This window comes from Dasypus novemcinctus, chromosome 8 (assembly GCF_030445035.2).
Source record: "Dasypus novemcinctus isolate mDasNov1 chromosome 8, mDasNov1.1.hap2, whole genome shotgun sequence".
NCBI lineage: Eukaryota > Metazoa > Chordata > Mammalia > Cingulata > Dasypodidae > Dasypus > Dasypus novemcinctus.
In genome coordinates this window covers 115,195,334-115,208,607 of record NC_080680.1, presented here as the reverse complement: position 1 = coordinate 115,208,607, position 13,274 = coordinate 115,195,334, and the positions used below count along the sequence as shown (strand labels likewise).

Here is a 13,274-nt window from a genome sequence, read left to right as displayed (position 1 = left end):
AGTTCTGGGAGCAGTGGGCAGCTAAATCAGCATTATAAAGAGGGGATTGACCATCCTTTTCTTTTCATCTGATGCTCCCCGTTGGTTCTCCGCGTATGGCGGAGTATTTACTGAAAGCCCCTTTGTGTATTTTAATTAATAATAGGGTAAACACTGCTAGCCGTGCTGAATAAAGTTTCCTATAGTTTTGGTGTTAGCCTTTTGTTCGCATTAGCTTTGGGGGGATGTCAAGGGAGGCTGGGTATGTTTAGGGTGATTGTTGAACGCTTTCGGTAGGAGTTGGGAGAACTGGGTTCAGATTTCACTCCACCAATTTCTCAAGTGACATGGGGCAAATCACTTTTCTCTGGGCCTCAGTTTTCTCCGATCTAAAAAGAGAACTTAGTCGATATCTCAGGCTTTTTAATACTTTTGAAGATAGGTTTCTGAATAATAAAAATCAGCCTGAGAACAAATATCAAAAGTGAGTGATAGAGCAATGTATTAGGTTGGGTACAGAAGGAAGCCCAGGAGAAGAGACTGTGATTGAGCTGAACTCTGGGGATAGGATAGAATTTTAATCATCAGAAAATATCTCCATTGAGCACCAGGGATGAAAATATAAAAGGCAGGAATAGGCATTCATATTTTAGAGTCTGGTTAGTGATGGTAGAGGATTTGGGAATGATGGTATTGTATGATGAAGGAACTCCAAATGGAAAGAAAGTGGAGTATGTTCTGTAAGGGGGAAAGAAAGGAATGAGAAAAATCTTGAGAGAACCCATAGAGCTTCATTTCTTGGATCTATGTAATTGGTGTTTTGAACCTGGGCTTCTAAAGAAGGCATGTCAGTGCAGTTGACAAGGGAATTCTGTGAGAATTCCAGCATAGAAAAATGTCTTATTGGGAGTCTGGTGATTCAGATTGTAGCTAAGGTTTTGCCAATAATTAGTTTTTTGAGCTGTCACTTAATTCTTCTGAATCCTGTTCTCCTCTGAAAAATAATGCCTTTGGACTAGGTGGCCTTTTTTCTCTAAAACCTGTGTAAAGGAAAGTTGAGTCTGTGAGGATGGAGAGCTCTTTTCTTAAAGTGAAGAGGATAGTTGAAGGATAGGTTTGAATATGTTAAATTTTAGATGAAAATACAGTTGGACATATAGATAGAGTGCATAGACTGGAAATTAAGTATTAATTTTTTTCTTAGAGGTGTCATTTAAAATCTTGAGAATGGATTTGCTTTGAGGGAGAGGTTATAAGAGAATAGGATGTGCCCATAGATAGGAAGATAGAGAAATTATTGAAGGAGACGTGAATCTCAGAGCTGGGAGTAAGGGCTCCTCTTCAAAGTGGATTCCATGTAGTCTTGGTGGGTTCTTGGGAGCTGACAGTGGTCATTGAAATCATTTAACAGCTTTACAGCAAATAGTAAGCACCCACTTCTAAAACTATGGCAGCAAATAAATAATTCAAATAGACATGGTCTCCATTTTCCTAATTGTCTATCCAGAAGTAATGTTTATATTACATATTTGCCTGTTCAACAAATATTTATGTGTTTCAGGCACCCCTAGATCCTAGAGATACAGTGTTAAGACTAACATTGTCCATGCATGTAAAGGCCTTGGCAGCTAGATCAGTGCTTTTCAAACTTGAATGCACATGTGAATCACTTGAGGATCTTATTAAAATGCAGATCCTGAATCTGGGGTGAGGCCCAAAATTCTGTATATCTAGTAAGCTCCAATGTGATGCTGATGTTGCTGCTCTGAGGACCATGTTTTAAATAGCAAGGGCCTAGATCACATCTAACAAATGTGATGGTTATTAAGCCACTGCCACTACCCATCATCTATCCCAAGATGAAATAACTTTATTGTTGTTCTGAAAATAATATATGCTCATTGGAAAAAAATATTGGGATAATATAGAAAAACATAAAGACAATGCAAAAATTATCTCCAAATTGTTCTTACCCAGAAATAGCTATTATTAACATTTCAGGAACACACACCCAGATTTTATACATGTACATATATTTACCTCTGTATTTTATACTAAGTACTTGATACACTCGTTATTCTATGTTTGATTCTCTTGGCTGTATGACTTTACTAAGATCAATACCCAGATGTCCTCAACCAAGCAGTTAAGTTCTTGAGGGGAAGACTTTACTTCCTTAAAAATAACTTCACTTAACATTGTTCTGTTACTCCAAAAGTGAGCAGACATTAGCATAATTAAAGCTTATATAATCTAGGATAGACATTAATAGCTATTCAGATGAATATTTGTTAATTGAACCATAGGATGAGAGTAGGATTTTAAGGTTAAAAAAAAAAGTATTCGTTTTTCTTACTACAAAATCAATTGGCATTCACATAGATAAACAAAAAAAAAGAAAAGCACCCTATACTCCTACCACCCAAAGACAACCAACCACTCTTACTACTCTGGTATGTATGCTAACTGACGGTAGCTCTTAAATGAACCCATGGAATAGCTTTTGTAAATGTTTGTGTCAAAGGAAATCCTTAGTTCCTCAACTTTCTGCTGCTTTTGAAATAATCAGAATCTATTGTTTGTACCTCTAGAGTCTTAACCTGGGAATTGCTTCTAATGGTACATACTATGGTATATCCAGCACCTAGCTCCTTGTCTAGCCCATAGTAAGGGTTCAGTAATATTTATGAGTGGAGGAATGAGTGAAATGAATGAGGTAACAGACTACTACACTGACATAAATTCCTGCATCACCTGCAGCTGCTCTCATCCACCATGCACCTCCAGTACCACTGTACTCCTCAGACAGCAGATCTCTCCTAGGGCAACAGAGGTCTACCATATGTGCAATGTTGATGTTTAAATCTATGTTTATATTTGAATCCACTGTGGGCAAAACTGGTGAACATAGAGATGGATGTGACACAGCCTCATGTCTTAAGAAACTGCAGTTTAAGACTGACTGCAAAATACTCCAAATATACAGTGCTACAGGTATCTAATGGAGGATGCCTTAATTTGTCCAGGAGCAGAAGGAATTCGTAGTAGACCTTTAAGATGATTACTATTAATTTTGTTAGTATTTGTTAATTACTGTGTTCTATGCACTGTTCAGTGTTTTACATGCTAATTTGTTCGTTCTTCAGAACATCCCTATAAGTCACATAAAATTTGTTGATCTATTTTAAAGGTGGAGAAATTTAAGCATAGAGAGATTTAAGTAACCTGCTGAAGGTTATACTGGCTGGAAGTGGCAGAGCAGGATTTGAACCTAGCAGTCTATCTCCAAAGCCTGTACTCAGCTACTCAATAAGAGTAGTGCAACAAAGACATTGTTGATAGCCAAAGGCACTGAGATGGCTGCACTGTATCAGTGGGGATAGTACCAAATTAACCATGGAAAGTCTTAAAGCAGGGCAAATGACACAAAGTGGTGCATTAGAGAATTTGACTTTGTTCCCTACTTTTTTTTATAAAGGCTGGTGATAATGGTATTTTTGTAGGAGATATTCTGTCCAGGCAAAGGATGGTAAGACCTTTGAATTAGGCTAACTATACTAGAAATGGAAAATAAGTGACACCTTGGAGGCTCAGAGAATTTATACACACTGTTGACTCAGATGTGGAGTTAAAACCACAAAGACTATTTTGTTTTTAGCGTGACTAATTGAGAAAATAAGGATAACATTGACAGAAATAGATGGCATAAAGGAAATCTTTGAAGGTGGTTTGAAGATGGACAGTAATTTGTTTTAGGTGCTAGTGGACTGTTCAAGAGCAGATACCCAGCAGTCAACTAGAACATTTATAAGTAGTAATTAGTCAATAGATATTGGAAGTATTCTTAATAAAATGATTAGGAGAAAGAAAATGGAAAAAGAAAAGAGTGAAGAACAGGATAGACGTATTAGGCAATATCAGTCCCTCACCCTTTTACTTTGCCTCTATCTGTCAGTCCCCTCCTATCTTCACTTCCTTTCTTATTGAGGTCCATCATTTCAGCCACTCTGTTTCCAAAACTCCCTTACCCATAGATATACAGAAAGAGGTCATTCTATATTTATGATTTTTTTGCAGCATCAAATGGAGAAACTAATTTTTTTTCTTGTTTTTATCTCCAAGCCTTAGACTGTTGAGATAGGAGCTACATTGCAAATGGTTAAGAAGTGAGTGAGCAGTAAGTAAAGACACTTCTTAACCCCTTACAGTCTAATCTTTACTTCCAGTCTACTAACACTCCTTTGAGAAGTTAGCAGAAAAAGGAAATGAAATAATGAAATGAACAACATAAAGAGCCTGCAGTATTTAGGTAAGTTTGGATAGCAGTTATTGCTACTGGGACTTTTGTTGTTGTTGCTTCTGAGGGGAGCTGGAAAATGTTGATTTCTTCATATTATAACTGAATACATCCTCAGAAGTGTTTTCTCTTTAAGCTTCCCAATTTGCCAACCTAACCATGTGTGGCAGTTTGATATTATTTATGAATCCTCAAAAAAGAGGAAAATTATGTTTGTAAACTGGTCTGTTCCTCTGGGTGTGATACCCTTTGGTTGTGTTAAATGCAAAGGTTTTAAGTTTACTTTATAAAAGATTAAGGCTTTGATTCGACCATGTCAGTAGGGTGTGACTCAGGGTTGAGGCCCTGCTCACTTGTGGATTGACATAAACGGACACTCATACAGGAAGAGGGAAAGTGCCATAGACAGGGAAGAAAACAGAACTTTGTCAATTTTGATCCTGGAGCCCTGGGGAAAGATGAGCCATTTGCCTAATAGTTTGCAGTTGGGCAGCTGAGCAGCTTTATAAGGCCTGGAATGAAATGAGCCCTATGCCAGACTGAGAGAGCCCTGTGCCAGCCTACAGCTGAGATCAGAAGAAGCTGTGGGCCCAGGCATCCTTAAGAGGAAGAAGGAAGGGGAGAGCCGGCAAGATCACATGTGGCAACTCACTTTGGTGAGAAAGCAGCCTTGAGTTGGACTCTTTAGCACCTTGTAACTGTAAATTTTTCCCCAAATAAATACCCTTTATAGAAGCCAACAGATTTCTGGTAACCTGCATCAGTACTCCTTTGGCTGACTACTACATGATGGCTCTACCTAATTACATTAGCCTCTTCCTTCCCTATGGTTTATCCTCCTGTTTTATTTGCAGTGCAGGGCATATTTGAATCTCATTTCTGTGTGATTCATTTCACTGATGCCTCCCTCTTACCTTCACCTGTCCCTGAATAAGTTGAGACCTGGCAGCACCAAGTGGACCAGGCTAGCACACATCATTTTAGGAATCTAAGGTAGAGGCGTTGGGCAGGTTATTTCTTGTCTGAGAGGCTCTGAATTCAAGGGAGGTGATCAAAAAGGTAGAAGTGGGGAGAAATGGAGTTTAAAACTTCAGGCATTTAGGTATTCTTTAAAGCAAACCCCTACCCAGGTGATATTAAAACGAGTGGAGGGTGTCTGGGTAGGTAAGCCAAATGCAAAAGTCTTTCATGCAAATACTTTCAAAGGAAAAATGATCATGTGAGAGGGCAAGTGGGGAGCTGACAATATGTAATGCTGCTCTTGGATGTACAAGGAGCCTGAGAACTTTCTTGAACTTCTCATCCTACACATTTTCCTATGGCTTTCATCTGTCACTAGTTTTCCCACCCTTTTTCATATAGTGAAATTGATAAGAAAGGTTGAAAGAAAGGGTAAAAGAATGTATTCAGTCTTGGCTGGGGGTGACCACTCTTGGGCACTAGTTGCCCAGGCCCAGTGACTGAGTTTCATACCATAATCCATTCCTGGTTTGGTTGGAAGCAGATTTACCCAGTCCTTTCTATATCATTGCCAGAAGTCCATGCACTAGTTATAGCCTGCTCCCATGTAATCTAAGAATAGTTCCGCACTGTAATATACCATACTTATATTATTCTTCTCGTGCTTGCATTTGAACTTCAGGATACTTGGGTTATTTAAACCTCATAACTCCCTTTAGTGTCCCTGTTGCATCTTTCCCCCCCAATAAAGCATTTGCTATCTTTTTTCCCCTCATTTTAATTTACTATCTCTTGCAATACCCTTCTTCTCTTTTCCATTAGACCTAATATACTGTCTTCATTAGGAAGCTTTACGTAATACCATAATACCCAGTGTTTTATTATGATAACTAAAATGTCACATATGAAAAGAAAGGTATACATGAATAAAATTTTTATTGTGGTTGTATGCTATTTCTTCCCCATATGTTAGTGGGCTTTTGGTTTTGTGTGTATGTGTGTTTTTTAAAATGTTCATTGTTTGGGAATTGGAGCCAGGTGCTTGTTCTGAACTTGGGAAAAAAGCACTTTTTCATATTTTATATTTCCCATTTTATCATAAAAGTTCTTTTGGGACAGGGCAGGAAACTTCTATTTAAATAGTTTTTGGGCCCTTGAGCATTGTGCAGTGTATTTGAGTAGACGTAGCATGCTTATTATTACTTGGTTTTAATTCAGCCAGTTTTAGGCTGGTAGGGGAGATGATCTGTGTGCACTAATATAAATCAAAATAGAAGGTAATAAAAGCCTTAGGGTTAGCTGCCTCTCATGCTCCCATGGTAACATGTACTTACCCTTTCATAGCACTTGCACTGTACTGTTATTGCCTCTCTATTGTTAGAGTCTATCACGACCTAGAACACTGATTCTCAAGAGATGTGGGGGTAATAAGGAATGAGTCTTGAGCATTTTGGAAAAATTTCCCATGCTATTCTTTAGGTATATCACACCCTCCACCACTGTAACTGCTACTATTCTTTTGAAAATGCCTGTACTCATCTCTCATCTACTAGAAGAAAGGGGACTGTATCCTATTCATCACTTTATCTCCAATGTTAGCTCTTTCTTGGCATCCGTGGCATATTAAGGTAGACAATAAATATTTCCTACATAAAGGTGAAACTGGGAGAGTATAGAAGTTGGAGAGAATGATTCCAAGTGGGAAGAGCATGAAAGGTTTCATAAAAGAAGGGTCAGTTGGGAGGGGCTGTGAAGAGAGGTATAGAACTGGTTTTATGGAGATAAGGAGTGAGAGCATTTCAGACAGGAGAGAATAAACAAAAGCATAGAGGCAGGAAAGGTGGGCATATTCCAGGAATACTTGGGCAAAAGCATAGGTTATATGAGGTTGGAGAAAGCACTAGAAGATTTGCCTGTGATCAGTCAAATTGTGAATACCTTTGAATGCTGTTGTATGGAATTTGAACTTTATTTTGTAGGTGGTAGGAAACCACTGAAATGTTTTGATTGTGGATGTAACTTGATACCTCTGTCAATAAGCAGTATATATTGGTGGCGGACTTGGCCCAGTGGTTAGGGCGTCTGTCTACCACATGGGAGGTCCGCGGTTCAAACCCTGGGCCTCCTTGACCTGTGTGGAGCTGGCCCATGCGCAGTGTTGATGCGCACAAGGAGTGCCCTGCCACGCAGGGGTGTCCCTGCATAGGGGAGCCCCACGTGCAAGGAGTGCGCCCCGTAAGGAGGGCCGCCCAGTGTGAAAGAAAGTGCAGCCTGCCCAGGAATAGTGCTGCACACACGGAGAACTGACAACAACAAGATGACACAACAAAAAGAAACACAGATTCCTGTGCCGCTGGCAACAACAGAAACGGACAAAGAAGATGCAGCAAGTAGACACAGAGAACAGACAACCGGGGTTGCGGGGGAAGGGGAGGAAAATAAATAAATAAATAAATCAATCTTTTTTTAAAAAGCAGTATATAGGTGAAGATTATGGGTAGAGAGACAGTGGAGACAAGGACATCAGTTAAAATAGGGACATTAGGTGCAATTGTATCTGAATTAAGAATATGACAGTGAAGGAAGAAGAGGGAGTTAATGCCAGAGATATTTTAGAGGTAAAATAAACCTTGGCCTCTCTTTTTTTTAAAGTATCACATTTTTCATTTTTAGTGTTTACTATGTTCCTAATGAAGAGATATTGCTACTGGAAAGGGACATTTTGTTAGGCTAATAATCCTTTGCATTTGATTTACTTTGGTGTTTATAAATAAATAATGAAGTAAAATTAATTAGATATCATCTTGTTAATAAATATGTAGTGAAGTGTTTGATGTTATATTTTGGATGTTGATTTCATGTAAGAATTAATAGTAGACTAGAGAAAAGTGTCCAAAGAGAGAACAAGATGTTGTTTTATGTTGCTTATTTTCATAGTTTTAGAAGTTAGAAAATAATCATGATTTTTTCAGGTATCATTGCTTAATATACATTATCTGGAGATCAGGTGGTTATTATTATTGTATTGATAAAATTTTTCTTATAGTTTGTTGACCTCATTTAATTTTTTTACAGTGTTTGCTTTATATAGACTACAGCTCTAGCAGTTCAGTGGGTTTGTTTTAAAACTATCTCAAGACTTCTGATTTTAAGAAGGCAGATTAAAGACATTTGTGCCCTCTTATATCTGAAATTACCCTGAAACATTAAGGAAATTGAGAGACAGAGATGTAACTATATTTTCGATGAGACTAGAAAACCAGAAACCCCAAATCAAAATATTTGAGAAATGGTTGCCAAGTATAAGGAGGAAGAGATTGAAAGAGGATGTTGGTAGAAAGAGATCTCAGATAGAGCTGGCAGGGCAAAGAGATATAGATCTTTTATTTGGAGTGGCATCAGGATGCATAGGAAGGCACTGGGGTCTCCCTTGGACTGTTTGGAACATGAGCTAACAAGGAAGAAAGCAAATGAGAAAACACACAGATACACCATCTTTCCAGGGAACACTTTTTTTGATGAGGCCAAGTTAAGGAGAAATGTGAGCAGCCCTCTCCTGCCTCTCTGACATTTGGAAGAAGTAATAACTAAACAAACTAGCACTTGCTCATTCTTGCACATGCTCTGTCTCTCTCTCACACGCACAGATACACCCAATACTCCATTATAAAGAGCCTTCCTGTGTACCAGAGAGAATAAATACCTTCTAGTTCAGAATACAACCTTGTTTCTTCCTTGCCCAATTTTCTTGCAAATAACTGATCCAGGAGTTGCTCATGTCATTCAAAGGAAATGAGCACAGTATCTGTACAAAAATACTCCATGAAAAAGGGGGAAAAGAAATAGGGGCAAGCAGGTGACAAAGAACACATGAGAAAAATGTATAGACTCAATAAATGTAATGAAACAATCATTGCTTTAAAATAAGAGACAAAGTTAAATCTGGTCAAGAGCTAGGAAGAAATAATAAGACAGCAGGGTATTATGAATTTTAATCTGACAAGAGCTCAGGAAAGAAAAGAAAGAAAAAAATTATAAATAAAAGGAATTAATATATAAATTAGAAGCAAAAAGGAGAATTAACATTGTTGATAATTCAGTTAAGAATGTGGATGATAGACTTTTGAAAGTAGAACACACTGAAATGGGAATGAAAGGAGATAAAAACAAATGCTTACTTGTTCTAGAAATAGAGAATTTAACATTAGAACAGAAACTGTTCAAGCATATATTAAAACTTTCCACAGAGATAAGAAATCTTGAGTCTGCAAATTGAAAGAGCACACCATGACCAAAGAAAAACTAATATATAGTCATTGATATTAGTACCTAACCTAGTTTTGATAAAATTGGGTTTCAAAGGTAAGAAATGAGTCCTTTGCTCATCGTATGGAAAAGATCAGCTTACCTCTATGTAAGAGGGTGGGCAGAAATCAGATATTGTCAAGGCAGTACGTGGTGTTAGAGGAAGGTGCTACAAAGCCTGTATGTCATCAGGGAAAGACACTGTGCCCTCACAGCCAAATTGTCAATGGACAATCACTTTTGGACAGTTCAAGAATTCAAGATAAATAGTATCCATAAGTTCTTTAATGAACTGTGAAAAGACGAATATTATTCATCCAGGAAATGAACAGCGATGGGCAGCAAACATTGACTCCATTTACCTGTTAGGAATAAAGCAACTGTGGGATTTGTGGTTACAGAATAGAATAGAAACTAACAAGGTAGAAATAACTAAGCCAGGTTTGAAAGGGGAGAAAAGGTAGGAGTTAAAATAAATTTTCTCATTTCTTCTTTATTTTATTGCTGGAGAACAAAAGACATAAAGCTTTGAAATCAAGGAATAAAGATGTTGGTCTATTTAAAGGAATAAGGGTAAACTCTTAAAGATTTAAATATGTTTAACCAACATCTGTCTGTAGAGAGGATGTAGAAAGAAGTAGAACTATATTACATTTCCTATCCTAAAGAAATAATCAGAGATGAGCTCAAAGATGAAAGAAAAATGTGTATCACAGCATTTTTCACAATTGCAAAAAACTGATAACCTCCATGGAATAGTTATAAAAAACTGACCACATCCTATTTCATAAAGAAAATCTCAGCAAACAACAAGAGCTATCATTTGGACCATGTTCCCTGACCAAAAATATTCTCCATTTCTTCTGTGGAAGTGGTTCTTCAAGTATGATCCCTAGATTGACAGCACCAGCATCACCTTAGAACTTGTCAGAAATGCAGCTTCACGCCCCCCCCCACCCTGTACCTACTGAACAGAAACTCAACAATCTCTATTAGTTTTTATAAATATCCCATGTATGTTTTTTCAGTTATTTGCAATTGCAAATTGTAAAAAATGCTGCAATGAATATTTTTCCCCATCTTTGGTCTCATATTTGATTATTTCTTTAAGATAGGTACTAGGGCAAAGAATATTCTGTAGAACTTTAGGTAATGTTTTCTTTGTTCTAATGTTGATTATTTGTGGTGAAAAATTAGAAATAGATTTTGTCTCTTTAGAAATATCTTTTTATTCACAGAAAGCAAGATTATCTTCCAATCCATAAAGATGAAAACGACTGAGTTACTTTCAAAACACAACCAAGTGAGCACCACAGACTAATGAGTAGAATCAATAAGAACGTGATTCTGGCCCTTTTAACGTTAACAAGTTCTGCATTTTTGCTGTTTCAGTTGTACTACTACAAGCACTATTTATCAGCAAAGGTAATTTTCTTTCTACTTCCTATCATAAGACTATGTTTTAATGGTATATTTTCCTAAAAGAGTTCCCCTTTGCAGTATACATAAAATTAATCACCATGTTTCCAAACCTTGCAGAAGCGTTTCTTACTAGCTTCTCATCTCTGCAGGTGTGGCATGCAGTTCACAATTGTAATTAAATGTTATTGTGAGCATACATTAAAAGGCAAATGTGCAACGTTTCAGTAATCTATTAAAATTTTCTGATATGATTATATAAAAATTGTTAATCTTCTAAATAGATCATCACTCGTTAAAGTGAATGCGATGATAAATAATTTTGGTTCTATATCTAAATTAATTTGTTTTAATTCGGTACCTATCGGGGGATGTAATGATGTGACTTACCTTTATTATGAATCTGTAGGCATAAAGAAGTAGAGACAATGGCTTAGAAATTTACGGTCTGTGAAGATCACACAGAAAATACCTCTATAGTCCATATGAGCAATTTCAGAGTTGAGAAGGTGTTGCTAAATTATGAACAGTTGCCAAATACTCCCCACTGGGGTTTATCACAATAATATTAACTTGTGTTATTGAATACTCATGAGTCAAGAACTGTGCCAGATGCTTTGTATGCTTGATTTAATTCTAAAAACAACGCTGAGGGAAATGTTTTTGTTTTTAATGCCATTTGAGTTAGGATTATTGTACAGAAATTGTTACCTCTCTCTCCCTACCAACTGAGGGGAGTAGATTTCTTGCCCTATTAATATTGGGCTCGATCTTGAGACCTGCTTTAGCCAGTGAAGTGTCGTTGCAAATGAGTTGTTGCAATTTGACTTGCTCCTTGTACTCCCCTGACCATCCAGGAGAAGAACATGCCCGGGGTAGATGCTGTCCTTCCAGCCTGCCCCCGAATGAGATATGTGGAACAGATCAGAGCATAGCTGCCTCAGCTGACTCACAGACCTGTGAGGGGGGAAATGAATGTGTGTAAGCCATTACAACTGGTGGAGGTTTATTGTGCAGCTTTGTTGCATGGGGTCACTAGACCTCATTTTACAGATGGGAAAACTGAAGCTCTAGCAGGGATGTTAGACAACTTAACCACCCAAATCACCCAATTTCTAACAATCAGAGCTGATATTTGTACCTCATCCCATTCTTTCCAGGCTACACTATTCTAAAATAAACTGACAATTACTGAGCCTAACTGATGTCTTCACTGTTTAGCAATGAATGCCCGTGGTTGACTTCTTCAACACTTTCCTGGTTATTTCCTTAGGAAAAATTCCTAGAGTAGAATTCCTGGGTCCAAAAATATGCACATTACAGATTTTGTGGCATATTGCCAAGTTACCCTGCATGAGGATTGCTACTATGCCAGATTTCCTGTACCATTTCCAAATATGGGAATAATAATAATTACAGTTAACAGTAATAATGGTATCTGTATCAGTTAGAGATACTTTTAGCTAACTAGTAGTAGCTTAAACAAATGGTGGGATTATTTGCCTCTTATATCTGTCAGCCAGGAGCCTCTAAAATGCTCCTGAAATTTTCCTCTTGGCTGGAAGAGGAAATAAAGGATGGTATTAGCAGGCTTCCACTTATGGAACACTGGTCAGCAAATTTCCAGTTGGAAGAGAATCTGGGAAAGCAAAGTTTTAAAATGATCATTTTTACTTATACTATAATTATAATTCTTTTAATCATCACCTTTTAGCTTTTCCAGACTCTATTAGATTGCAAAAGAGAAAGGGTTTAGAAGTTGTGTCAACTTACCTGTAGCATCTAACATTTTTCTGCTGTGCTTGGTAGGCTAGGCACTATGCTACACACTGTACATACATTTAATTCTTAGAACAACTGCTTGAATAGGTCCTATGTCCTATTGGATAGGGTTGATCCTTCAGATTCCAGAACAAGCGTTTAGGTCTTTGAAATACAAACTCTTATAGTGCACTGGCCTTGTAAGCATTTTCTATGGGCTCAACTTTCAGGAAATTGACTTGCAGCTCACACCAAAAAGGAAAGGACAGGTCTCCAGGATCTTCTGAGGAATGTTCAATTATTCATTGTTTCTTACTGCATTTAACAGGATAGTGTGATTTTAATTGTGTGCTCATCCAGTCTATATTTATTGATCACCTGTTATATACTCAGCAATGTGGAGATTATTAAAACACAAGTCTTACCTTCAAGGCACTCATAATAGAAGTGGAAGCAGCAATAATTCTTGAGTTTTAGGACTTGAAAGTCCAAGTTCAAATCCTCATTCACTTGTTTTGAGCAAGTCACTCAACTCTTTGAGCCTCAGTTTCTT

General features: G+C 37.5%; 1 protein-coding gene across 9 annotated transcripts in view; it reads left to right on the top strand.

The window, feature by feature from the left end:
* Positions 1–13,274, top strand: part of FKTN (fukutin) — a 75,398-nt gene that overhangs the window by 651 nt on the left and 61,473 nt on the right. For 3 of the 9 annotated variants that reach the window (XM_004462345.5, XM_004462342.5, XM_071217087.1), the window contains exon 2: positions 10,780–10,966. In XM_004462345.5, coding sequence (XP_004462402.1) covers positions 10,862–10,966 — 105 coding nt within the window. In that variant the 5' untranslated portion in view covers positions 10,780–10,861. Of the gene's footprint in view, positions 1–4,101; positions 4,289–10,779; positions 10,967–13,274 lie in introns of all 9 variants that reach the window. The other 6 variants (XM_004462344.5, XM_012526709.4, XM_004462343.5 and 3 more) reach the window with 3 other exon arrangements.